The following is a 27843-nucleotide window of genomic DNA, read 5'->3' as shown; positions in this document are numbered from 1 at the left end:
GCTATATATGCAGCAGCCCCCTCACCCTTGTATTCGTGTGGTTCTGGTTTTGCAATTTCAATACAATCCAAGCGGCCTCTCTTGACCAAGCTGCCCTCTGGCAGTTCAATCTTGTGCTTGCAATCCAGTTCATGCCAACAATTGGTATCAAAGCGATTGAGAGATCCTAGGAGCCATGTCTACCTCAAGCCAGAGAGCCAGAGCAGCACAAGCTGCAGCCGCCGCCGCCGCGGGCGCCTACCCAGAGGTTGGCGCCGTGGTGAACCCAGGGGGCGATCGCGCCAGGCGCTTGGCAGCGGCAGAGGCCGCAGCCGCGCAGGCAGCACAGGCGGCGCGGGAGGCAGCAGCAGCAGCTCAGGAGGCGGCCGCCACGGCCGTGGCTCTCCGCGCGGAGGTGGAGCCGCGCGCGTACGGGCGGAGGAGCCCTGATCCGCGCCGCGGGAGCCCGTCGCGGAGCCCTGAGAGGCATCGCCGGGCTCAATCCCCGTCGCCCGCTCGCCGTCGAGGACGAGGAGGCCGTCGCGGATCTCCGGTGGTCCAGACGGTGTACAAGGATGGCGGCGCGGGTACTCCATGGCCGATGCTGACGAAGTCGAACTACCATGAGTGGAGCACGCTCATGCGACTCAAGATGCAGGCCCGCCAGCTCTGGGACGCCGTCGAGTATGGCGATCTCCCGTACCACGACGATCGGCGCGCGCTGGAGGCCATCATCGCGGGAGTTCCGCAGGAGATGCAGGTGTCGCTCGCGGACAAGCTCACCGCCAAGGACGCCTAGGACTCCATCGTCGCGGGGCGCATCGGCGTCGACCGCGTCTGCCGCGCCACGCTACAACGACTACGCAAGGAATGGGAGAACCTCTCCTTCCATCTAGGGGAGCACATCGAGGACTTCGCCCTCCGCCTCGCCACGCTGTAGCAGCAGATGATCCTCCACGGCGAGAGGAACATGGACGAGGAGCGAGCGGTGGAGAAGCTTCTTCGTGCTACGCCCAGGAAGTACGCGCAGCTCAAGATCGCCATCGAGACCCTGCTCGACTTCCAGGACCTCACCATCGAGGAAGTCATTGGGAGGTTGAAGACGGTGGACGACCTCGACGACGACCCTGCGCACGAGCCCGTGTCCGTCGGCGGCAAGCTTATGCTCACAGAGGAGCTGTGGCTGGCGCGCCAGAAGAAGAAGAAGGACGCGGGTGGCGCGGGCGGCTCTGCTTCCTCCAGCGGCGAAGCACGTCGACGGCCGCGTGGCGGAAGGAAGCAGAAGGGCAAGACCGCCAAGGGAGGAGAACGTGACGGTGGCGGGCAAGGAGCGAAGGCAGGGAGGCGCCGGCGGCGACCATAAGGCCAACCGTGACGACCTCTGCCTCAACTGCCGTCGCCCCAGTTACTGGGCAAAGGACTGCCCCGAGCCTCAGCACGAGCGTGGCGGAGCAGCTCACGTCGCGCAGGCCGATGATGGCGAGGCGGCCCTCTTCCTCGCCCACGGCTTCCTCGAGTTGGACGCGGACCGCGGTTTCTGCTCCAAGGCCGACGTCGACATCAGCGAGCCCAGAGCACGCGCGTTCCTCAACAGCGGCGGCGAAGATATGCTCAACGGCTGGTACCTCGACAGCGGCGCCACCCACCACATGGCCGGACGTCGCGAGCTGTTCTCCGACCTCGACACATCGGTGCGCGGTACGGTGCGGTTTGGCGACGCGTCAAGGGTGGAGATTCAAGGCGTCGGCTCCATCGTGTTCCAGGCGAAGAACGGAGAGCATCGCGTGCTGCAGGGCGTCTACTTCATCCCGGCACTGCGCAACTCCATCATGAGCCTGGGCCAGCTGGATGAAGGAGGGTCCAAGGTGGAGATCAACCATGGCGTGCTGCGCATCTGGGATCCACGCAGGCGTCTTCTGGTCAAGGTGAACCGCGGACCCAGCCGCCTCTACGTCCTCCACCTCGACGCCGCGCAGCCGGTCTGCCTCGCCGCAAGGAAGGACGACACCGACTGGCTTTGGCACGAGCGGTTCGGCCACCTCAACTTCGAGGCACTGCACCAGCTCGGCCAGCACTCCATGGCACGTGGACTCCCTCTCATCAAGCATGCAAAGCAGGTCTGCGACATGTGCCTCGTCACCAAGCAGCGCCGGCGGCCGTTTCCACAGAAGGCCCAGTACCGCGCCGAGGACCCGCTGGAGCTCGTCCACGCCGACCTGTGCGGCCCGGTGACGCCAGCAACTCCTGGCGGGCGCCGGTACTTCCTCCTGATGGTTGATGATGCCTCGCGCTTCATGTGGGTCGCCCTCCTCTCCACCAAGGATGCTGCAGCAGATGCTGTGAAGATGATCAAGGCGGAAGCAGAGAAGGAGAGCGGACACGCGCTGAAGGTTCTGCGCACCGACAACGGCGGGGAGTTCACTGTCGCCGAGTTCGCGGACTACTGCGCCGGCGAAGGTGTTCGACGCCACTTCAGCGCACCTCACTCGCCGCAGCAAAACGGAGTGGTTGAGCGCCGCAATCAGACTGTGGTCGCCACCGCCCGTGCGCTGCTGAAGCAGAGGAGGTTGCCGGCCAAGTACTGGGGAGAAGCGGTCGTGACGGCGGTGTATCTGCTCAACCGATCGCCGACCAAAAGCTTGCTGGGCAAGACCCCGTACGAGGCCTGGCACGGGCGCGCGCCGTCGGTGAGCCATCTCAAGGTCTTCGGCTGCGTCGCCTACATCAAGGACTTGGGCCAGTTGCGCAAGCTCGACGACCGCGGGAAGCCGGGCGTCTTCATCGGCTACGCGGAAGGGGCAAAGGCTTACCGGATCCTTGATCCGGCCACGCAGCGGGTCAAGGTAAGCCGTGACGTGGTCTTTGATGAAGGTCGCGGCTGGGATTGGTCCACTCCGGGCGCAGGATGCTCAGCAGCGGCAGGGAGCGAGTTCACCGTCGAGCTCTGGACGCCGGGAGATCAAGGAGGGGCTCCTGAAGATTCCTCGTCGGCAAGTCAAGCTCCGGGGGAGTTCGAGCAGAGAGAGCCAACTCCAATTGGGACCTCTGCTCGGACACTGCCGCCATCACAAACGGCGCCACCACGCCCTGCTTCCCCTGCGCCACCATCGTCGGCCCCTGCTTCGTCTTCGACACCAGCGGCTTCATCAGGTCCAGCTGAGGACGGTGGCCGCGTGGAGTTCGCCACTCCGCTTGAAGAAGATGAAGACCGCCTCGACACCTTCCACGACGATGATGAGCCACTGCGATACCGCACGGTGGGCAACATCTTGGGCGACGCGCCTACACCAGAGCCTCCCCCGCGCCTCTTCGCCGAGCTCCACCTGACGCACGCCGGAGAACCGGGTAGCTACGCCGAGGCCAAGGAAGACCCTGCCTGGCGAGCGGCAATGGAGCGGGAACTTGCGTCGGTGGAACAGAACTCCACCTGGGAGCTGGTCAATCTCCCTGCCGGTCATCGCCCCATTTATTTGAAGTGGGTGTTCAAGCTCAAGAAGAACGAGCTGGTCGCGGTGGTCAAGCACAAGGCCAGGCTCGTGGCGTGCGGCTTCGTCCAGCAAGAAGGGATCGACTTCGACGATGCGTTTGCTCCAGTGGCACGCATGGAGTCTGTTCGGGTCCTCGCGCTGGCGGCTCAAGAAGGGTGGCGTGTCCATCACATGGACGTCAAGTCCGCCTTCCTCAATGGCGACCTCAAGGAGGAGGTGTGTGCAGCAGCCGCCAGGCTACACCGTCGCCGGAGAAGAAGGGAAGGTCTACAGGCTGCACAAGGCTCTCTACGGCCTGCGCCTGCGGCAAGCCCCGCGAGCGTGGAACGCAAAGCTGGACGGCACCTTGAAGGCCATGGGCTTCCAGCAGAGCGCCCACGAAGCAGCGATGTACAGGCGGGGCAGTGGGCGCACTGTCCTGCTTGTCGGCGTCTACGTCGACGATCTCATCATCACCGGCGCCGAAGAAGGTGAAGTGGAGGCGTTCAAGGCTCAGATGAAGAAGACCTTCGACATGAGCGACCTCGGCGCACTCAGCTTCTACCTCGGCGTCGAGGTGCACCAGGATGCCACCGGGATCACTCTGAGGCAAACTCACTATGCCAAGAGGATTCTTGAGTTGGGGGGCATGGATGGCTGCAATCCTGCCAACACTCCGATGGAGGAGCGTCTTCGACTGAGCAAGAACAGCACAGCTGCTCAGGTCGACCCCACTCACTATCGGCGCCTCATCGGTAGCCTGCGCTACCTGGTGCATACTCGCCCTGATCTGGCCTACGCCGTCGGCTTTGTGAGTCGGTTCATGGAGCGGCCAACAGTTGAGCATCAAGGGGCAGTCAAGCGAATCCAGCGCTATCTCGCTGGTACACTTGACTTCGGCCTCCACTACACCAAGGCTCCAGGCGGCACTCGCTTCATCGGCTACACCGACAGTGACCTTGCCGGCGACGTTGATACGAGCAAGAGTACGAGTGGATCACTCTTCTTCCTCGGCAGCTGCCTGGTCAGTTGGCATTCCATCAAGCAGAAGGTGGTGGCTCTCTCAAGCTGTGAAACTGAATACATTGCTGCTTCCACTGCTGCTACTCAAGCACTGTGGCTGTCACGGCTGCTGGCTGAGCTCCTTGGCAGAGGTGTCAAGGTGGTGGAACTGAAGATGGACAGCAAATCTGCACTTGCTCTGGCCAAGAATCCAGTCTTCCATGAGAAGAGCAAGCACATCAGGATCAAGTATCATTTCCTTAGAAGCTGCCTGGAAGATGGAACCATCAAGGCTGAGCATGTGTCTACTACTGATCAGCTCGCTGACATTCTGACCAAGTCTCTGGGCAAGGCAAACTTCCAGGAGATGAGGGGAAGAATTGGCTTGAGGCAGATCATCCCCAAGGCACACAAGGCTAAGGGGGAGAATTGACAGGGTTAGCCTAGTGTTAGCCTAGTTACCTTTACTTTGCTGTAATTGTTTTAATTTACCTAATAGGTTCCTTGGCAGCCAAGTTGAATATGGTGCCTTGTGAACCAAGTTGCTGGTGGACAGCATCTCTAGTTTGTTAGAGTCAGGGCATGTTGCAATCCAATTCCACAGGTACACAATGAGGAATCTGATCAATCACAACACACCCTCTGTCTTCTCTAGGGAGCTGATGCCAGAGAAGACAACCACCTGCCAATCCACAGCACAGAAAAATGGAGGCGCAGACAAAGGCAACCTTGTAAGAAGGATGAGTGGGCAGACACTAGAAGGCACAGATTCCACGAACAGGCAGATGAACAACAAACCAATCCGCAAGGGGCAGGAACTGAACGGTAACTGTGGAATATGGGGCGAACAAGCGGCGACAATCAGAGATGGGGCAAATGAGCAACAACACGCGACGGGTCCTCCTGCATGGACTGCACAGACAAGGGCAGTGACGAGTGGACATGATCTGCAATCCAATGTGCAGGTGAATGCGGTCCTCGATGGGCCACGCACTACAAGCAGGTGGAAGTTGTGAAATAGTAAGGGTTCACACGTTAGGCCACAACTAACTGAAGAAGGCCGGTAATGGGCATAGCCGAAGGTAAAAAGAAAATTTGGTCATGAGTGGATTAGATGAACCTAAGCCAAACCCTAATCCATGGCTTTGTTATCATATGACCAACCTTGGGAATTTCATAAGACCACTACTCTAGTAGTGGAGATGACAATATATATATACAACCTCATGGGCCATATGGGCCTATAGATAGATGGGCCTTACACTTAATATGTGCAACTGACCTTAAGCGGTTGTAGTATTAATAAAATGGCCTAAACTTAAACATCCAAATACAACCAAATTATCATGCATCATATTCACCTTAAATTATTTTGAGAAGCAGCTCACATACTAATGTTGTAAGACATGATAATACATGCTTAAATATGAAATATCTACAAAGTTCAAATATGAAATATCTACAAAGTTCAAATATGAAATATCTCAAAAGTTACATCTGGAGTAACACATTTTTCATAGAGCTCATTCAATGTTAGCATCAAAATCAAAGGGGCGATATTATATATAAAGAAAGAATAAACAGAAATTGCTACCAAGTAGACTAACCCTTTTTGGCGACAAGATAACACAACTTCATGTAACCATGAGGAAACACCAGGAAATAATCTCCTAAAGCTTTGAATCTTCTGTGCAGCATCTTCAGTGCTGCACTCAAGTTGTTCTGCAAGGGAATTTGCACCCATTCCATAAAGGATGCCGTATATCAATCTTTTAGTGTTCTCTCTCTCTTTGGAAGATATCAAAGCCTCTTCTTTATCAGCCCATCTTGAAGCAATCATGGTAAAAACATCACCATCAGGTTTACTTAGAAGTTCAACCAATGTAGGATCTTTAGAAAAGTGAGCCATTAAACGCAACTCAATCTGTGAGTAATCAGCAGTTACAAATAACCAGTTCTCCTACAAAATAAGTAGATCATGACATTATCTAAAGCATTGTTACAGGAAAAATATAGTCAACTATCCTAATTAAAGGGAAAACTTAATAAATACATAAAAGTCAACGGAGGAAAACCTTGGTCGGTATGAAAAAATCACGGACATTGATTTTATGATGATCATCCACTGACATGCAGTAATCTTTATTGCTTTTCCCTGTATCGAATTCCACCAAGTGCTCAACACACTACATAGTAACAGGGTAAATCAGTAGGTTATTTCTCAATAGCTGAAATCCAAACAAAACACACAAAACATTACTACGACTAAAGAACCTGCAGATTTGGCTCCTCCATGGACAAACGGCCAGTGGCAGTTGATGTCTGAAGCCAATTACCATGTATGATGTACCTTTGTGATTGCGTGCACAATTGAGCACGTGAGCAAATGGACCACAATGTGCCATTTAACAGTTTTGCTAATGTTCTGTGTTCCTTAATTACTGGGATAATTGGGTGTTGATCCCTGAGGAAACAAAAGAATTCAAAAATATTTTAGCAAAATGGACAATTAAAGTTCTACATCGCTGGGATAATTAATAGAAGCCTAAAGAGAGAATTATGTCCAGTTGATAAGGATTTTATAGTAAACTATAAAGCCAAAGCAATTCTATGTCGAGGAAAATTTGGGGCCAAGTGAAATCAAAAGAGTGGCATAGATTTTCAATCAAAAGGAAGGCCTGCTTGGCAAGGCAGTAGTGTTGCCTTGCTACAGATCTTCTGAGTGCATATAATAGGGTCATCAGCAGCAGCCTATAAACTGAAAATAAGGTAAACAAAGGGGTGACAGTGCTACACAAAGGGGTGACAGTGATACATATGCTTCTCTTTGGCATAAGCTTTTCCAAATAAAAGATATTCTTTGAACAAGCAATGAAAATGCACGTATTTAATTAGGGATGAAAAATGAGTTAATTCCATTAACTGACTCAAAAAAAACAGAAAAAGAGTGCATACTAGCACAAAGATAATCTAAAAGCATGCCCAGAAGATGATCAAATGATAATAAAATGTCGCCCACCAGCATTTTTCTAGCTCTCATAAAGACAACATAATAAATACCTTTACTCACACAGAGCTACCACTGGACCATCACTGACTACACACCAGATATACTGACACATTTAAAAATTTTCCAAACATAATGTTGGGATCTAAAATAGCACAAGTACTTCCAAAGATACATCCAGGAAGCCACGTATCACGTATCCGTTATGTATCGGATACAGATACGTGTCTGATGCGCCCAGGATACATATCCTTGAGGTATCCTTTTTTTTTTATTTTCACAAATTAGGGATAGATGGGCTGATACATATCAGCCTTGTGGATACGGCCCAGCCCAGTAAACAACCCTTCCTCTGCCCCTGACGCCTTAAGCCTCCGTCCGATGCCCACACTCCCGCAGGCCCGCGCCTTGCGCTGCATCCCCGGTTGGTGACGCCGCAACCCCGCTTGCCGGACGCCGTCCGCCGGCCACCGGCGATGAGCCTCCGCTCGCTGGCCACCAGTGATGAGTGATAGATATATACATTAGGCAAGTGTATATTAGGCAAGGCTACATTTAGTATGATTAGCACCTGTGTATATTAGGCAAGGCTATATTTAGTATGATTAGCACCTGCCATGTACTGCATGTACAGTCAGCCATACAGGCTATATATGAAGGTCACCCCCGCCCCGATGGGTGCATGGTGTTTCCCCATTCCCTCTATCATTCTACATGGTATCAACAATCAATTAGATCCTGGCCTTCCGCTTCCGCCTCCTTTCCCTCTCCACCTCTCCCTGTGCGCTGCTCCTTCCTGCACCTGCACCCGCGCACCATGACTGCACGCCGACGGTGCTGCGGCCACTGCCACAGCCGCCGCAGCAGCTCCTGCTGCCCCACCACCGCGCAGGCCGTCGTCATCCACCCCTACACCGCCGTCAACGTGAAGACTCACATTCCGGTGACCCTGGAGATGAAAAATCCCAATTTCACCAAGTGGGCTTCCTTCTTCTAGGCCCTGTGTAGCAAATTCAGTCCTCACCGCCACATCGGCGGACCTGCTCCTCTCCTCGCTGCTGATCCAGCGCGCTTGAATCTTGAACACCGTCTACGACTCCGTTCTTGATCTTGCCATCACCGACAAGAACCAGTCTGCCCACGAACTGTGGGTGGCGATCGAAGGCCTGTTCCACTCCAATCGCGCCCCCGGGCTGTCTATCTGCTTGAGGAGTTTCACTCCTTAAAGCAAGGCGACTCGACGATTGACGAGTACTGCCAGCGCCTCAAGATCAAGGCCGCTGCTCGTCGGGACATCGGTCACACCATTGAGGACTCCCAGCTTGTCCTCAGTCTCCTCTGAGGCCTCAACATGCGCTACACTGCCACCACCGACTACATCGCCAACTCTGCTGAACTGCCATCCTTCTCCAGGGCGCGCGAGATGCTCTCCCTCAAAGAGTTGCGTCTCACCAACGATGAAAAGACCACGGCTGCCTGTGCCATGGTGGCCTCAGGCTCCACCTGCACCTCTCCAGGGTGCCGCTCCATCTCATCTGGTGTCGTCACTGGCGCTCCCCCCAAGGGCCCTAGGGGCGGCAAGAAACAGGGCGGGTGGAGTAGCCCAGGCAACGGTGCTGGCTGGCAGAACAGGGGCAACCGCCCCATGGGACCATGGTTCTGCTACAACCCTTAGGCCTCCCATGGCGGCGCTCCACCTCCAAGCAACGGCTGGCAGTAGGGCACCAGCCCTGGCGGCTGGCAACCCTATGGCGGTCAGGGTCCCATGGGTGCACGCCCGCAGGCCCACACTGTCTTCGCTACACCTCAGGCATCTCCATCCACTCCAGCAAGGGATCAGGCCGGCCTCATCGCCGCCGTAAACCAGATGGCGCTCCAGAACTTCGAATGGGTCATGGACTCTGGCGCCACCTCCCACATGCACAACTCGGATGGTATACTCCTATCTCGTCAACACTCTTCTATCCCGTCCATCACAGTTGGCAACGGTCATCATCTTCCTATTTCTTGCATCGACACTTCAATATTACCAGGCCACGCGTCCCCCTTTCCGCTTCACAATGTTCAACATTACCATGGCCGAAAGTCACTCGACGTCGACACTCGTTGACTCTCGTGCCAAGCTATCTTCCTCGGAGGGCGCTCCCGTCGACGACCCCAACACGTACCGGAGTCTCGCCGGCTCTCTCCAGTACTTGACACTCACTCGCCCCGGCCTGGCGTACACTGTGCAGCAGGTGTGCCTCTTCATGCATGACCTGCGCAAAGCTCATCTCACTGATCAGGCGCATACTTCGATACGTGAAGGGCACGCTGTCGACTGGCCTCCACATCGGCACTGGGCCTGTTGACAAGCTAATTGCGTACTCCGACGCTGACTGGGCAGGTGCCCAGACTCCCGCCGCTCCACATCAGGCTTTTGCGTTTTCCTCGGCGACAGCCTGGTGTCCTGGTCATCCAAATGGCAAACCACGGTGTCCCGGTCCAATGCGGAGGCTAAGTACCGGGTTGTTGCTCATGTGGTTGCAGTGCTGTTGGCTTCAACTTCTTCACGAACTTCACGTTCCCTTGAAAGTTGCCACAGTTGTCTACTGTGACAATGTCAGCGCAGTCTACATGACAGCCAATCCGGTCCACCACCACCGTACCAAGCACATTGAGATCGACATCCATTTCGTCCGTGAGAAGGTGGCTCTTGGCGAAGTTCGCGTTCTCTATGTGCCATCCAAATATCAGTTTGCTGATATCATGACCAAGGGTCTGCCGATTTAGCTGTTTGAGGATTTTCGGCCCAGTCTCTGCATCTGAGATCCTAACGCTTCGACTGAGGGCAGGTGATAGATATATACATTAGGCAAGTGTACATTAAGCAAGTGTATATTAGGCAAGGCTATATTTAGTATGATTAGCACGTGCCATGTACTGCATGTACACTCAGCCATATTGGCTATATATGAAGGTCACACCCCCCCCCCCCGATGGCTGCATGGTGTTTCCCTATTCTCTCTAACATTCTACAATGAGATTCCAAGCCTACAACGTGGATCCAGGCTCCAGAAACTCCCGTGAGTTAATCCCCTTCTAGTTCTCGATCTCCTCTGCTTCTTCAGTTCTTGGCCGCCTGTTGCTTGATTTCTTTGCTCCTCACTGTCTTCCTCTCCCCATTCTCTATCCGTTCTATTTCTGTAGTGCAATTAGTGATTATTGCTTATTGCTTATGCAGTAGATGGTCTCCAAATATGAGCAGTGCTAGTGCCAATGCTCGTGCTAGGGGGACCTGTCCCTTGATGAACCTGAATTGCAAGCTGTGACTTTTGGTTTGGATGCTCCGCAGGTTGATGTTGTGGATAAGGGATGACAATGAGACAAATGAGGAATAGGAACTTGCTGCTGCATGAATTGCAAGCCTAAATGCCTTTTATTAATTTCCTAAATTTGAGACAACTATATTTGCGATGTTTTATTGTTACCAGTTTTAAATTAGACCTGCATTATTATTATTTTTTATTTTTGTTTTTTAAATAGTAAACGTATCTGCGTATCGGCTTTTTGGGAAATTGCTGTATCCATGTATATGTATCCTTCCGATACCGATACACATATCCGTATCCGTGCAACTTAGCAGAAATGACATGTTTATGTTCAGAATTAACAACAGGGAAAAATGAAAAATACCTTAGATGGTCCAAGGACTGCTTGTCAGTGCTAGGATGCAGCTTCCCTTTCTCACAACCTTTTGGAACTGGCAATTTTAGGTGTACATATAGAATGTCTGCGATGTCAGCAGTAGCATTTAGAGAGAAATTCTTGCCTGCTAATCTGTAAGCTTCTTTCTCCAGTTCCTTTAGCTTTTTTGTTATAATATGCCTCGCATGGAGACAAGCATCCATGTCAGCGCCAATTCCCCAAAGTTCCATATCAGCAAGAACATTAACCTGTCAAAATAAATGCATAGAGATATTCAAGCATAATACAAGCAGAAATATTGTATTCCGATCACAAGTGTCATTTTGGATATCAACATGGGTACGAATAGGATGATTTGACTGTTATACACTAACTTATACTACTATGAAGTGTATAAAACTATAGCAAAGTTGTAATGTTTTGAACTACTTTCCAAAAAGATTCTAGTTGTGCCATTTTCAGATATTCAATCCAAAGCATCAAAGTTTAAACAAGTTAACCGCATGCAACCCAAAAATTACGTAAGAATACGAATTGTACCAACGGGGCCTCGATTGTTTCAACCAAATCAGAAAGATTTTGAGTAAGTAATTTCTTCAGAACAGTATACAAAGCTCGTGTCTGTGCAGAACGTCTACAGCATCCATTGTGTGCTGCTTTGTGCATCTGATTTCTCCATCTTCCATCACGATTTGCAGCAGCAGCAGCTTCACTATGAAGTCGTCTCTTGACAAACTGTTTATCACAAAGGATGAAAATAAAAAAAGTACTACATTATTGGGAATAGCTCAAGCATCAAAATTAACAGTTGTGTATTGCTATTGCATAGTTCATGTTAGACTAGGCACCCTATGGGCTGGCCATGGGCCTAGCCCAAGCCTATTAGGCTGGGCTGCTCAATGCTAGAGAAACTAGGAATATTACCACCTTGTCTACCCACATGAGGTGTTAGTCCTATATACTATATAATCAGCCTATGAGGCCCAATGAAATACATCAATCAATTCCTGAGACATATTCGCTCTCATGGTATCAGCCGCCTAGGTTTAGGTCTTTCCTTCTGCTGCCCACACCCCACGCATGCCGGTCCTCTTTACCATGCTGCTTCCTATGGCACCATCTCCGCCTACCCCCAAGGCTGGGGACGACACAGACGCCTCCTCAGCACCATCCAGGCTGACGCCCTCGCCCATCGCCTCGCCGAGGAGAAGGCAAACAAAGCTGCTGCTGCCACTGCCGCTCAACGTCTCGAGCGCGAACGCCAGGACGCGCACGACACTGCCCTAGCGCTCGCCCTTCAGGCTGAGGAGGCTGCAGCTGCTGCTAAGGATCGCGACACCGCCGCCCAGTGCGCCAACGAGGCCCTGGCACGCACCACCAAGAAGTGTCCAGCCACAGCTGCTGCAGTTGCACAAGAATCCTCTGGTGCGACACCTAGATGCGCACCATCGCCGACCATCGACCTCCGCACCACACTACAAACTTCCGCAGTCTTGCTGGAGCTCTCCACTACACCTTCACCCGCTAAGACGTTGTGTATGTTGTTTATCAAGTCTGCCTTCATATGCACGACCCCTGGGAGCCTCACCTTGCTGCCCTGAAGCGAATTCTTCGCTATGTTCGAGGCACTCTTCACCTTGTTCTCCTGCTGCGACCGTCTACTTCGACTGATCTTGTCGACCGGTTGTCCGGACACCCGCAAGTTCACCTCGGGCTATGTAGTGTTCCTTAGCAACAATCTTGTCTCCCGATCCTCCAAGCGCCAGAACACGGTATCAAGATCCAATGCTGAAGCCGAGTATCGCACAGTGGCCAATGGAGTTGCAGAGGCTACCTAGCTGCACCAGCTTCTTCTCGAGCTGCATGCCCCTCTCCGGCGCACCACACTGGTGTATTGCAACAACATCAGTATTATCTACATGACCTCCAACCTGATTCGGCGTCAGCGAACCAAGCACATTGAGATCGATCTTCACTTCGTCTTGTTCTGCATGTTCCCACCTCTTCACAATATGCAGATATCTTCACGAAAAAGGGCTGCCTTCTTCATTGTTCACGGAGTTTAGGTCCAGTCTAAACGTGCAGAGTGGCTGACGATTTGACTACGGGGGTGTGTTAGAATAGGCACCCTATGGTCTGGCCATGGGCCTAGCACCCAAGCCTATTCGGCTGGACTGCTCAATGTTAGAGTAAATAGGAATAGTACCACATTATCTATCCACATGGGGTGTTAGTCCTATGTACCCTATATAATCAGCCTATGAGGCCTAATGCAATACATCAATTAATTCCTGAGACCTATTCACTCTCCGTTCATAAGAAATCAGACATAAAAAATGAGCATGAAAAGACAGGCAATCAGCAATGAAAAGCTAAAGGTATTGCAGAACACGGCATATATGATATACCTTCTCGAGATTTGGTACCGTTCTGCTTTCCTCATCAGGCCATAGAACCCACGCCAGCAGACATATATCCAATCCATTGTAGACAGAGACTGGTGATAACAACACATATGAGTTGTCAAGCACTTCAACTTTGTCTAGCATTTTATGGTCAAGATGAAACCTTTCAAGCCGTTGGCAAGAGATATAAGGTGATTTAAGTGCCTGAATCTGGATCTTTAAATTCCATGTCATTTTCTGGACACTCTTTTGTTGCATAATGTCAGTTATTTTTTCCCATCTTCTCTGAAAATTACCCCACATTTCCCTGAAGTCATTGTTACTAGTAGTGACTAGATCTTTTGGGAAGTTGCAGTAGTATATGGGGGAATTTTCCCAACAGACAGCCAACCCAAAAACTTCAAAAAGGTTCGAAGATGGTTTCAGCGATCTCCTGATAAAATGGACATCGAAGAAAAAATGGCTAGCAGCAGACCATTGATCAAGAAAACAGTCAAAGCCCCCTGGGAAGTTATATGCTTGGACAGGGCCTCTGTCAGCCACATCTCTACTACTCAATCCATCAGCAATTTCTGTTGACAAAGATGATGCTCCTCCCTGTCTAGTGATTTTCACATTTTTAGATAGTCCTGCATTCTCTCTCATTTGAATGGAAGGAGCAGGGTTTGCATCCTTTCTTAGACTGTATGTAGAACCCCTTGGGGTAGCATAATCAGAGCAGCTATTCTTATTTTTATCATCTCTAGCATGGGTACCAAAAGCTAGCTTGTTGGACTTAGCTTGGTCTATGGTATCTCGAGTTGGATAGTCCTCAACAGCTGCAAGTGGAGGTGCAGTGAACTGAGGAACTTCCACACCAAGTGACTTGAAAGCTGAGAATGCTGCTACTCTGGCGGCTTCTGCCTCCTCCAGGACAATTTTGCGAGCTCCGTTTTTTATTTTCTTGGCTATACCAAATTGCATTCGTTGTAAACCAGAATCTAGTCAATTCAACAGATTGACATTAGAGTAGGCTTAAAACAAGCAACAAAGTATCTGCAAGCTTATTACTGAACATATCCAGAAGCAACTGAAACTAATTTGTGCATCTGTAACACCACTACTACTACTACTACCACCACTGCTATTGTCAACAATTAGATCCATAGAGAACAAGTACACGAAAAAGGGTAGCAAGGAAAAGATCAAACCATGAATGCTTGAAAGAGTACCTTGCCCAGACCAAGCAGAAGATTCAAAAAGAGCTTTTGCAATTTCAGGAATAGATGCTTCAGCAATGGCAACAGGAGTACGCAGACCAGACTTGTACAAAGCCCTTGCACGTGAGCCCTATTTCATATTTTACATTAGCATACTGAAATAAGATGCAGCGACACTTAGATAATTCATACATGCATGGTAATTGAAGCACACCTTGACAAATGGAATTGATGTCAGTTCGGCAATCTCTGCCCTAACTCCAAAAGAAACACGATTTTGGAATTTCGAAACAAGGCCTTCTAAATCATTCCAACCAAGTCTTTGACAAAATGCAGAGACCATTGAAGCAAACCTGCCAGCATTTTCCTGCAGCGCCTGAATCATACCTCTGGCAACCTTAAATGTCTCACAAACATCAGCAATAGGAATCTCCTGAAAGAAGCATTACATGATGTTAGAGTATGAGTATTATAGGCCCATGAGGCCCATGTATGGCAACTATATTGCTACCCTGTCTAGGGTTAGCCTAATCAAGGAAATTGCAGTTTCTAACATGGTATCAGACTAGGGCTTTCCTCCCTCCCTTCCCAACTGCCGCCCCTTGCCTGGCTTGCCTGGCCGGCGCACCGCCGCCGCCGGAGCTCCATGGCCGACCGGACTCCTCCCCCACCTCCCCCCACCTACTTCTATCAATTTCCCCCTCTCCCTACCTCCCCAAACTGGGCTCAGATGGCCGCCGCCGCGGCCCTGCACTCTGGCGCGCCGCCTGCTGAAGCCCGTCCGCCCACAGGGGCCCTGCCTGGCGCCGCGACCTGTACGCCCGAAGTCGTCCACCGCCTGCGCCCCTCCCCGGCGCCACCTACACGTCCGCAGGGGCTTTCTCCTCCGTAGGGGCCTCCTCCTCCGTCGCACAGGGACCACCTGCGCCCAGTGCCGCTGCCGACGGGGCCTTGGCCGCGGAGAACCACGACACGGGCGCCGATGCCGCTGCCGTGGACGCTGCACCCGCCGTCACGGATGTGGGTTCCCTGGCCGCAGGGGCCGCTGCAGCTATGGCCACCGGGCTGGGGATGCCACTGGATGCAGCAGCCGCCACCAACAACGCCCTGCTTCGCGTCCCCGGCACCTCCATCTTCCCCGCCCGCCTCCACCGCCCGACTCCGCCCTTGCCGCTGCCCTCGTCGATGCCCGGGCCACTGCGGCGGCAGACCTGGCCAGCGTGCATGAGGCTACCATCACTTGGGAACGCGAGCGAGATGCGGCCGATGCCTTGTCCCGCCAGATCGCCGAAGCGAAGCAGCCCCTTGGCCTTCCTGCCTCGCCCGACGTCGGGGCCACATCCTCCGACTCGACCAGCCACCACGTGGCTCACACCGCGGCGGTCCTCTGGGACGATCCGGCCGACCCGCTCGTGGCCCAACTTCACTACCAGGCTGGTGGTGTCTAGAACATCTGGCTTCTGGTCCCGGTTGTCCTCGAGCCGGAGTCGCCTTCCTACGGCGGATGGCGGGACCTGGTCCTCCTGACCCTCCAACGTTATGCCCTCGACGACCACGTCCTCCTCGACACCGTGGGCACGGTCCCAACCGCCTCGTGGTTGCGCATCGACAACATCGTCCTCTCCTGGATCCTGGGGACGATCTCCCTAGACCTCCACAACCTCGTCTGCAACACTTTAAACGCTCGCAGGGCCTGGCTGGCGCTGGAGGGCCAGTTCCTTGGCAACGCCGAGGCCCGGGCTCTACGTCTCGATGCGAGCTTCCGGACGTTCGTCCAGGGCGACCTCTCCGTCAGCGAGTTCTGCCACAAGATGATGGGCATGGCGGACTCTCTCGACGACCTTGGCTGGCCCGTGGAGGACCGTATCCTGGTCCTCAACATCCTCCGCGGGCTCAACGATCGCTACACTCACCTCCAGACGTGGATCACTCGTCAGCGACCCTTCCCCACCTTCCTGCAGGTCCGTGACGACCTTGTCATGGAGGAGCTCCAGCAAGGAGTCTAGGTCGTATCGGTCTCCACGACTTCCTCGACTGCTCTCGCAGCTACTCCCCCACCGCTTGGTCCTCCTGCTCCCGGGCCGAGCGGGGGTGGGCGGGCCGTGGCAGCTGCCGTCGCCACGGCGGGGGACGGGGTGCTGGTCATGGGGGCAACACGGTGTCGGCACCTCCACGAGGAGCACCCTGGCCCACTTTCCACAACCCATGGTCAGAGCGCATCTCCATGTGGCCGTTCTAGGCTCCCAGTGGTGAGCCTCGCCCACCGGCGGCCATGCTTGTTGGTGTCCCTCCGGGGTTTAGGGTGTCCACAACCCGTGGTCAGGGCCGCATGGGAAGAACTATGAAAAGGAAGACGAACATGACGACCCAGTTGGCACACATGACACAAATGCTCATCTTGAGCCCAAGTACATCGAATATCGGAACTACGACTAAGCTGCATTAGGGCATCACGTCCAGGATGGTCGAGACGCTGGTGCCAAGTAGTGGAGGAAGTAGTGGCGGTGAAAGCAGCTGACAAAACGGACGGTGAAGGTGAAGCAGCCGTCGGGAAGCAAAGGGTGTAAAGAGGCCCCGTGCTCACATCGGAGCAGAGGCCAATGGGAAGCCAAATCCTTCACGGTATGACCAGAAGAGTCAAACTCGACAGAACAGGAATTGTCAGCTGTAAAACAACGAATAGAAAGAAGGTTGTGAACCATAGAAGGTGCAACAAGAACATCAGGAAGACGAAAGGAGCCATGAGGGCCGGCGGCACCCACGGATGTGACAGGAAGACACGACCCATTTGCCACCATAATGGACGAAGGAAGAGAGGAAGGAGGGTGAACCGAAGAAAGTATACCAGCGTTTGGAGTGGAATGGTAAGTAGCTCCAGAGTCGGCGACCCACTCTGGCCCAACAGGTGGTGTCAAGGCCATGGTGCTGAAAGAGTTCGCCAAGGCCGCCGGTTCCCAACCGGCAGGCCCAGGCGAGGCGCCGAGAGGTGTAGCCCATGGGGATGCGGAGTACGCGCCGGGAGGTGCCACCCACGGAGTCGCTAGGGGAACCCCGGAGGAGCACCAGCGAGCATGGCCGCTGGCAAGCGAGGCTCACCACCGGGAGCCTGGAACGGACACATGGAGATGTGCCCTAACCACGAGTTGTGTTAAGAGGGTCAGGGTGCTCTTCGTGGTGGTGTCGGCGTCGTGTTGCCCCCACGACCTGCACCACGTCCCCCGCCGTGGCGACGGCGGCCGCCACAGCCCCGCCCACCCCCGCTCGGCCCGGGAGGGAGAGGACCAAGGAGTGACGACAATGGTGGAGCGGTCAGACATGGCGGAGTAGTGGCGAGAGCAATCGAGGAGGACGAGGACCAAGAGACGGTCTTCGAGGGCGTAGCGGCGTAGAGTGAGGAGGACCAGGTCCCGCCAGCGGGCGTAGGAAGGTGACTCGGGCTCGAGGACAACCGGAACCAAGAGTCGGATCTTCTGGACACCCCTGGCATGGTAGTGAAGTTGGGCCACGAGCGGGTTGGCCGAGTCGTGCCAGAGGACCGCGGTACGAGACATGCGGTGGCCCGCCGAGCCAGAGGTGGCCCCACCATCGTAGGAGGCAAGAGTGATGAGGAGCTGCTCCGCCTCGACAATCTGGCAAGCTAGGGCATCGGTCGTATCCTGCTCGCGCTCCCAAGCGAGGGCTGCTTCCCGCAGACGTGGCCGCGCTGCCGCGTACTGAGCTCGAGCAGCGACGAGGGCGGAGGAGAGGGCAATCGGGGCGCTCCGCGGTCACCAGCGGGAGTGCGGAGCCGGGAAAGGGTTGAGCCGCCCCAGCCCCTGTAGTCGCAGCCATGATGTGAGGGCTGGCTGTCCACGGCGGCATGCCCAGGAGAGTGACCCCAGTGCGCCGGCATGGGCAGCGGCGGGATCGGCGACGGTGTCGCTAGGCTCAGCATCCTCAGTGCCAGCGACACCCCCTGCGCCCCTGCCCGCGGTTGGCAGCGCACCCGCGCCGGGCTACAGGGCCGCACCCGCGTCGGAGGCCAGGGCAGCGGCTGGGGAAGAGGGGCGAGGCGCACCCTGAGGAGCGCCGGTCGGAGGAGGTCGGGCCACGGCCGGCGCGCCCGCCCTGAGAGGAGAAGAGACGGTGGCGCCTGAGTGGTTGAGGGCAGCGGCGGCGACGGCCATCTGAGCCTAGTTTTGGAAGATAGGGAGAGGAGGAAATTGGTAGAAGTAGGTGGGGGAGGTGGGGGAGGAGGAGGCTGGCCGACCATAGAGCTCCGGCGGCGGCGGTGCGCCGGCCAGGCAAGGGTTGGTGGCGACGGGTGGGAAGGGAAGGAGGAAAGAAGGCCCTAGCATGATACCATGTTAAACTTGTGTTCTCTATTGATTAGGCTAACCTTAGATAGGTAGCTATATAGTTTCCATACATGGGTCTTGAAGGAAGATATGTATTAATCAATTATCGATTACAGAGGAGGGATTACATATATATAGAGGGAGTAACCAAGGAGCCAAGTTGTGAAACCAGCTCTTGGGATCTAGAGAAAGTAGCTAATAACTATAGCACATAAGTGCCCAGGCGCAGCACAGGTGCCTAGGCGCTTGCACAGTTACAGAGACATATTAAATGCTAACACGGCCCCGCAATCGAAGCTTTGCAGGGCCGAACGTTGAGACTGGAGCGGAACTCGGTGAAGACAGAGGAGGGTAGCCCCTTGGTGAAGACGTCGACGAACTGCGAGGTCGTTTGAACATGGAGAACACGAACGCCACCAATGGCAACTCGTTCCCGCACGAAGGTGAATGCCGTTAGCAAGAAAGAAAGTTCGGTAACTTGAGTTGTTGAACTCAAGACCATTGTCGCTTGAATGCCCTATACCGTAACTCCAAACTGAGTGCGGACATAGGCAAAGAAATCAGATAGAGTAGGGAAGGTGTCAGACTTTTTGCATAAAGGAAAAGTCCAGACATAGTGAGAAAAATCATCAACAATGACAAGGTAATACTGATGTCCTGAAACACTAGTAATAGGTGAAGTCCATAAATCACAGTGAATTAATTGGAATGAGTGTGTAGCACATGATGACGAAGTCTGGAAAGGAAGGCGAACATGGCGCCCAAGTTGACATGCATGACAAAGGGTATTGCAAGATCCTTTATTACATGAAATAGCTGAAGTAGAAGCTAATCTAGACAAGGCTTTGCGACCAGGGTGTCCAAGACGTTGATGCCAAAGAGTGGAGGAGATTGCTGCAAGGAATTCGGATGCTGGGAGCTGCAGAGGGTACAGGGGTCCCGAGCTGTTACATCGGACGAGCTCGCTCCGTGTGGGAAAATCCTTAATAGAGCAACCAAAAGGGTCAAATTCCACAGAACAGTTATTGTCAGTGGTGAAACGACGGACAGAAACAAGGTTTTTAATGAGATTAGGAGAAACAAGGACGTTGTTTAGATTAAAATTGTAAGGAAGATGAGTGGTGCCGGTGGCAGTGACAGGAAGTAAATTACCATTGCCAACAACAATAGAAGAGGGAGAATGAGCGGGAGGAGGGGAGAAGGAAGAGAGAATACCAGTGTCGGACGCCATGTGGCTAGTAGCACCGGTGTCGAAGTACCAGTCCCGCTGTGGCGGTTGAGTAAGACATAGTCTCAAAGCTTGCTGCAAGGGCCTGCTGATCCAACATAGGCCTAATGCGTAGGTGGCGCCGGTGCATGAGGAGTCGGAGCCCGGGGACCAGGCCACATATAGATGGACACAGTCCACGGGTTGTAGTAGTTTGCCGTAGGAGGAGCCGCAGGAGGAGCGCTGGTGTTGCCAAGCATACCCCTGAAGCCAGAGCCACTCCCGGAGGGACCGCGCCACCGCCTCTGTTATGGCGTGCCGCCACATTTACCGCGAGGATAACCATTGCTGCTGTTGCCGCCACTGCCCTGCTGTTGTAGTTGTGGGGGCGGCTGTGGCTGCTGTTGATGGGGAAGAGCAGCAGACTTGGAGCCACCAGAACCTCCTAGGGCGGTGAGAGCAGTGGCTGGAGGAGTCTTGGCCATGGTAAGCTCCTCAAGGCGAAGCTCGTCCCTTACTTGCAGGAACGTAGGGAGAGGAGTGGTGCGGCGCATATGAATGCCGATGATGGTGAACCGTTCATTCAGGCCCCGAATGATGTTGAGAACCAAGGTCGCCTCAGAGATGGGCTGGCCAAGGTCCCGAAGATCATCAGCTTTGCGCTTGAATTGTCGACAGTAGTCGTCGACTGATAGGTCCCCTTGAGAGAAGATGCGGAATTCTTTTTTTTTCTCGAACATGCAGGAGAGCTGCGTATCATTATATTAATAGAAGAAAAGAAAAAGTCTTACAGGGGCTAAACCCATACAGAGGCAAAACCCCACAAACACACACACCCATAGCCTTAAAACAAAACAGCTAAGTCACCGGGGAAGGAATACAAGGGCGACCATTGGAAAACCCCCTGCAGACAACTAAGCTGAAGCTCGGGCAGAGATTAGGGAGATCCCCTTAGCCCCTGCCGCACTCCACCGACCAGCCTCCTCCTTGGCCAGGTGCAGGACCAAGTTAACATTTGGGGTTGCATCGTTGAAAACACAATCATTTCTGTGCCGCCAAATACTCCAGGCGCCTAGGATTACCAGAGAATTCACGCCCCTTCTTAGGTCACTTTGAACAGCACCATCAATCTTTCTCCACCACTCATCGAAATTCTGATCAGCAGGTGCTGGAGCAAGGGTTGCAGCACCAAAATAAGAGAGGAAGGTGAACCAAAAAATTCTTGCAAATACACATCCCACAAGAAGATGATGGAGATCTTCTTCATGCTGGTCACACAAGATGCACAAATCAGGATGAGGGAGGCCCCTCTTTGCTAACCTGTCTGCAGTCCAGCACCTGTTATGGGCCACTAACCACATGAAAAATCTGCATTTTGGGGGCGCCCAAGTTCTCCAATTTCTCTCAAAAGGTTCAAAAGCGATGGCTCCATTAAACAGGACAGTGTAGGCGCTCTTTGCTGAATACTGGCCTGAAGAGGATAGGCTCCATACATGTTTGTCAGGAATGCTCTCATTCAGCTCCACCCTAGATAAAATATCCCAGAGATGGACATACTGAGTTAGAGCAGCCACATCAACTTCGCCCTGTAAGTCTTCTATCCACGGGTTCTCAGGAAGGGCCTCATTAACAGTACGTTTATTCAATCGCCTTTTGGGAACCAGAGCAACAACAAGAGGAGCAATCTCCTGGATTCCCTGACCATCCAGCCACTTGTCTTTCCAGAAGAAGGTATTAGTTCCACTCCCCACTTCTGTACGAACCGCGACCGGGATCAGCCCAGCGACCTCCTTGCTGACCTGGACCGGCAGATTAGCCCAAGGTTTGCTAGGAGCACTCCGCTCCAGCCAGGGCCATCTTGCTTTCAAGGCAATCCCCAATGTTTTCAGATCAGATATTCCCAGTCCGCCTAATTCTCGGGGGCGACAAACCTTGGGCCAGGCAACCACGCAATGACCCCCATTTGCTTCTCTTCTTCCCTTCCAAAGGAAGGACCTTCTAATCTTATCGATGGCTTTGAGAGCCCAAGGCGGAAGATCAATTGCCATAACAACGTAAATTAGGATACCCGTAAGCACAAATTGCACATGAATCACCCTGCCAGCACGTGTCATCAAATCAGCCTTCCATCCCAGGAGCTGTCCAGCCACTTTATCAATGATGGGTTGGACCTGCTCCTTGGTCAATTTTTTATTGGACAGGGGCAGACCCAGATACATGCAAGGGAAGTCCAAGACCTCACACGGCAGCATGTTTTGAACGAGGGTCAGGTCCTCAGCACAGCAGATCGGCAACACGTTGCTTTTCTGAACATTTGTTTGGAGGCCCGAGGCTTCCCCAAACAAATGCAGGAGCTGTAAAGATAAATTTATGTCTGCTGCACTGGGTTGGAGAAAAAGGGCGACAGCGACATCATCAGCATAAAGAGAGATCCTGTGCTGAATAGGTCTCCTAGATAAGGGCTGAAGCAGTCCGGCATCCTCAGCCCTAGTAACATCAAATTCAGGATATCCATAACTAGAATAAAGAGCATGGGTGATAGAGGGTCTCCCTGCCTCAATCCTCTTCTATGCTTTATACTCTCTCCCGGTATGCCATTGAGGAGCACCTGTGTGGATGAGGTAGGTAGAAGGAAACTGATTAAGTCACACCAGCGCACTCCAAACCCCAACTTCCTAAGAACATCCAAGAGGAAAGCCCAAGAAACCGAATCAACTGCTCTGGTGATGTCTAATTTTAGGAGTAATCTAGGCAGCTTCTGAGAATGCAGGTACTTCACTGTTTGCTGAACCATCATGAAATTGTCCCGAATGAATCTTTTCTTAATGAAAGCACTCTGATTTGGGGAGACCATCTCATCAAGGCGTTCTGCAAGTCGATTTGCCATAACTTTGTCAGTAGTTTGGCAAAGCTGTGAACCAAGCTGATAGGCCTGAACTGAAGTCCTTAACTTGCACGGCATTCGACTTTTTAGGTATCAAAGTTATGTAAGCCGAATTCAGTTTGCCTAAGTTTCTGCAATTACCACTCCACAGTGACTATGTCAGCCATTATGTCATTTTTTATAACAGCCCAGCAGCAGTTATAAAATCTGCCCGTAAAACCATCAGGTCCCGGGGCCTTATCTGGAGGCAGATCCTTGATCAGCATACAGAGCACGCGTGGTTCGATTCCCAAGGAACTGAGACTCGATCGTGAGCCAGATAGTACGGGTGGAGGCACCACGCTCGGAGACGATGTCGGCGAGGTCGTCGGAAATGGCACCGAGGAGCCAGGTGCGGATGACGCAATTCATCCTTACCTAGGAAGGAGACCCAGGGGTGACGACGTCGGAGAGGACATGGGACTCCAGCGAGTACTTGCCGAGGACGTTGAGGAAGGACGTCTTCCAGCGAGCATAGAAGGGCGAGGTGACGTCAAGGAGCAGAGGTACCAGAGTGCGGATGTTCTGGACCGAAACTGCTTGAGTATGGAGGTTGAGGATGACTTTGGCCTCTTGTTGAAGAAGGGCGTCGTCAAGGCCACTGTCGCTGCCTTCAGAGTCATCATCGCTGACGTGCTCGGAGACATCGTCGCGAGGAGGGGCAGCGGCACCACGGGCCGCGGCGGCGCGCGCCTGGGCATCGTGAAAGCAAGTAGAGGTGGCGTCGATTTCCGCCTGGGCGGTCGCGGCCTCGTGCTGGGCCGCTTCCGCGGTCGCGAGGGCAGCGGCGCGCACCTCCTGCGCACGGGCCTCCTGCATGGCGCGTTCGATGGCGTCGTCGCCGCCGTGAAGGGACATGGCGCAGAGCAGAGCCGGGCGCGTAGAGATGCAGCGCGGGCAGCGCAGCACAAAGGCGCGCTAGAAGCGGCGCTGGAACGGGAGAGGGAGCGCGCGTGGAGCAGCGCTGGCAGAGGAAGAGTTTAGTCTCGTGATACCATGAAGGAAGATATGTATTAATCAATAATCGATTACAGAGGAGGGATTACATATATATAGAGGGAGAACCAAGGAGCCAGGGTGTGAAACCAGCTCTTGGGATCTAGAGAAAGTAGCTAATAACTATAGCACATAAGTGCCCAGGCGCAGCACACAGGTGCCAAGGCGCCTGCACAGTTACAGAGACATATTAAATGCTAACAGGCCTGATGGGCCTAACTCTACTCCAACACTTAGTGCCTAAGAAAGCAAACCAACATATCCTCCTAATGTTGTTCCACACTAGCAAAGTCAAAATTGGCTCCTTCTTACAAGCTATCAGATAGTAGAGCAGTAGCTATTTTTCTTATCCAAGAAAAACAGTGGACTATGTCTATAGGAACCAACTTATAATACTATTTCGGGTAATGCTTTTTCGCGACCAAAATTGGGTAGCAATATCAAGTGCCTGAATTTTCGAGTTCCTTGAATGCCCACCCCAGGGTCTTGGTTTTGTTAAAGATATGAAGACTTCTATATTAGGCCTTTATGGCCCAGTCTCCTAGAGCTAGTCTCCTGGAACTCCAGTATTCTAAATATAGGCTCTCTAGCCTCTATATAATTAGAGCTCTACCTCTGGAATAGTTATGCTCTCATATCCCAAGGTTAGTAACATGGTACCAGAGCCATGGATTAGGGTTAGGTTTAGCCTCCTCTAAATCACCCACGATCCTTTTTTTTTACTTGGGATTCGTCCGCTGTTCTTCGTTGCGGCCGTTGCCGCCCATTCATCCCGTGGCCCGTCGCCACTTCATCTTCGCGTGGCCCGTCGCCGCGCCGTCCCTCCGTGCGGCCCATCACCGCGCCCTTCTGTGTCCGCCGTCCGCCTGTGATCCGCGCGTCGGGATTCCAGTGGATCGTCCTCGTTCCGCATCCGCGGGTGGCCCGTCGACCGACCGCGCGCTGCGCCGTTCCTGTCCGCTACTTCACCCGCGGGCGGTTCGTCACGCGTCGATCGGTCTACACGCGCGCCTGCGGGTCTTCACGCGCGGAACATCACGCGCCACTTCTTCCTCCGCGGGAGTCCAGCGGATCGACAACTCCCAGCCGCCGGTCCTCTGTTCCCAGCCGCCGGTCCTCTGTTCCTGCTCCTGCTCGGGTCTGCCTGCTTCTGCTGCTGGTCATTCTCCTCTGTCAGGAAACAGAGGAAACAGAGGATACTTGTGGTGCTCCGGGACTGCAAATCTTCATCAATCCTCTGTGCTGGTGGTAACTCTTCTTTTTAACATCAACAATGTCTCAGTCTGAGAAGATTAATGCAATTGTCATCAATATTACTCTTGATGGTCCGAATTATTTGGAATGGTCCTTTTGTGTTGAAACTGCATTGAGAGGTGTTGGTCTTCATTCTCACTTAACTGATGATCCACCAACTCTCAAGTCTGATGGTAGTAATGCTGCTGCAGTCAAAAGCTGGGAAATCAGTGATGGTAAAGTCATGGCTGCTATGGTTAACAGCGTTAAACCCACCATGATCATGAGTCTGCGTAAGTTTAGACAGGCTAAACCCATGTGGTCTTATTTGAAGGGACGCTATGTTCAGGACAGTGGTGCTCTTCAGCACACTCTTATGCAGCAACTTCATGTCATTGAACAGAGGGACATGTCTATTGATGACTATTATTCTGCCTTTGATCGGTTGATGGGTTCTTTGATCTCCATGGTACCTCAATGTACAGCTGGTCAAACTTGTACAGCACTTTCTTTTATTGAGCAGTTTCTCACTTACAGATTTGTCATGGGACTTAGGGCAGAGTTCGATTCTATCCGTACAAGGCTGCTTCATACTTCTACTCTGACTATGGCACAAGCATTGTCAGAATTACTTGCTGAAGAGACACGTCTACAGTCCCTGTCCTCTTCTGTGTCTCAGCCTCACAGTGTCTTGGCCACTTCTCATAGGAAGACCAGTACCACCAGAGAACCCTGTCAGCATTGTGGCAAGAACACTCATAGTTCAGATGCTTGTTTTGCTAAGTATCCAGAGAAATTGGCTGAATTTCGTGCCCGCCGTGCTGCTCGTGGTCGTGGTACCTCTTCCACTCCTCGAGGTTCAGGAGGTTCAGGATCTGTTGGATCAGTTTCTGTTGCTGCTACATCATCTACTACAGCTCCTTCGTCGTCTTGGGTGCTTGATTCAGGTGCATCTTTTCATGTGACATCTGATTCTTCTAGCTTGGTTTCTTGCAAACCCGTCACAGATGGTGCTTGTGTTCAGACAGCTGATGGTACATCTTGTCCTATCACTCACAAAGGGTCACTTTGCAATACTCATTTTGCTGTACCCAATGTTTCTTATGTGCCACAGTTGTCTATGAATCTCCTTTCGGTTGGTCAGGTTACCGACCAAAATTGTTTTGTTGGTTTTGATGACTCATCTTGTTTTATTCAGGACCGTCGCAGCGGACAAGTGATTGGGACTGGCCATCGCCGTAAAGGTGCTTCTAGCCTCTACGTTTTGGACACCTTGCGCCTTCCTTCCTCTGTTGGGTCTCCAGCTTCTGTGTCATCTGCTGCATTGTCATCTGCATCTTCCTTCGCTAAATGGCATCATCGTCTTGGTCATCTCTGTGGATCACGTTTGTCTTCATTAATAAATCAAGGGTGTTAGGTCCTACATCTATTGAGTCTAGCTTTCACTGTAAGGGATGTAAACTTGGAAAACAAATACAACTTCCATATTTATCTAGTGCTTCTTCTTCTGCTAGACCTTTTGATCTTATTCATTCTGATGTATGGGGTCCTGCACCTTTAGCTTCAAAAGGTGGTCATAAATATTATGTTATTTTTATTGATGATCATTCTCGTTATACGTGGGTCTACTTTATGAAACATCGTTCCCAGTTGTGTTCCATTTACCAATCTTTTGTTCGCATGGTTCACACGCAATTTTCTACTCCTATAAAAGTTTTTCGTTCAGACTCTGGTGGTGAGTATTTATCTGATGCTTTTCGCCAGTTTTTGTCTTCTGAAGGTACTCTTCCTCAGCTTTCTTGTCCTGGCGCTCATGCTCAGAACGGTGTTGCTGAACGTAAACACCGTCATCTTATAGAGACAGCTCGCACACTATTGATTTCATCCTTTGTTCCTTCTCATTTTTGGGGTGAAGCTGTTTCTACTGCAGTCTATCTCATCAATAGACAACCATCTTCCAAACTGTGTGGCAAATGTCCTGGTGAGGTACTTTTTGGTACACCTCCGTGCTATGATCATCTTCGAGTTTTTGGGTGCACATGCTATGTTTTACTTGCACCTCGTGAGCGTACTAAGTTGACTGCACAGTCTGTTGAGTGTGTTTTTTCTGGGGTATAGTCTTGAGCATAAAGGTTATCGGTGTTATGATCCATCTTCTCGTCGCATACGTATATCTCGTGATGTGACCTTTGTTGAGGATCGTCCTTTCTTTTACAACCCCTCTACTCAACCATCATATTCACCTACAGAGTCCACATCCTTTTTGGGTCTTCCTCCTATTTCTATAGATGATAACATCCCCACGCCTTCTCCTACTGTTACACCCATTCCTACTCCGCCGCCTCCACCATCTCATTCTTTTTCCAAACCACCTATCACACAAGTCTTCCGCCGTCGTCCA

At 52.5% G+C, this 27843-nt stretch overlaps 1 protein-coding gene across 6 annotated transcripts in view; it reads right to left on the bottom strand.

The window, feature by feature from the left end:
• Positions 1 to 27843, bottom strand: part of LOC8061248 (helicase and polymerase-containing protein TEBICHI) — a 64827-nt gene that overhangs the window by 5686 nt on the left and 31298 nt on the right. For 4 of the 6 annotated variants that reach the window (XM_021445863.1, XM_021445866.1, XM_021445864.1 and 1 more), the window contains 8 exons: positions 14961 to 15179; positions 14759 to 14876; positions 13551 to 14527; positions 11683 to 11877; positions 11131 to 11390; positions 6723 to 6912; positions 6524 to 6634; positions 6056 to 6408 (listed from right to left, as the gene is read on the bottom strand). In XM_021445863.1, the coding sequence (XP_021301538.1) occupies positions 6056 to 6408; positions 6524 to 6634; positions 6723 to 6912; positions 11131 to 11390; positions 11683 to 11877; positions 13551 to 14527; positions 14759 to 14876; positions 14961 to 15179 (2423 nt within the window). The remainder of the gene's footprint in view (positions 1 to 6055; positions 6409 to 6523; positions 6635 to 6722; positions 6913 to 11130; positions 11391 to 11682; positions 11878 to 13550; positions 14528 to 14758; positions 14877 to 14960; positions 15180 to 27843) is intronic. The other 2 variants (XM_021445867.1, XM_021445865.1) reach the window with 2 other exon arrangements.

This window comes from Sorghum bicolor, chromosome 8, assembly GCF_000003195.3.
Source record: "Sorghum bicolor cultivar BTx623 chromosome 8, Sorghum_bicolor_NCBIv3, whole genome shotgun sequence".
NCBI lineage: Eukaryota > Viridiplantae > Streptophyta > Magnoliopsida > Poales > Poaceae > Sorghum > Sorghum bicolor.
This window is presented reverse-complemented; position numbering and strand designations above follow the sequence as displayed.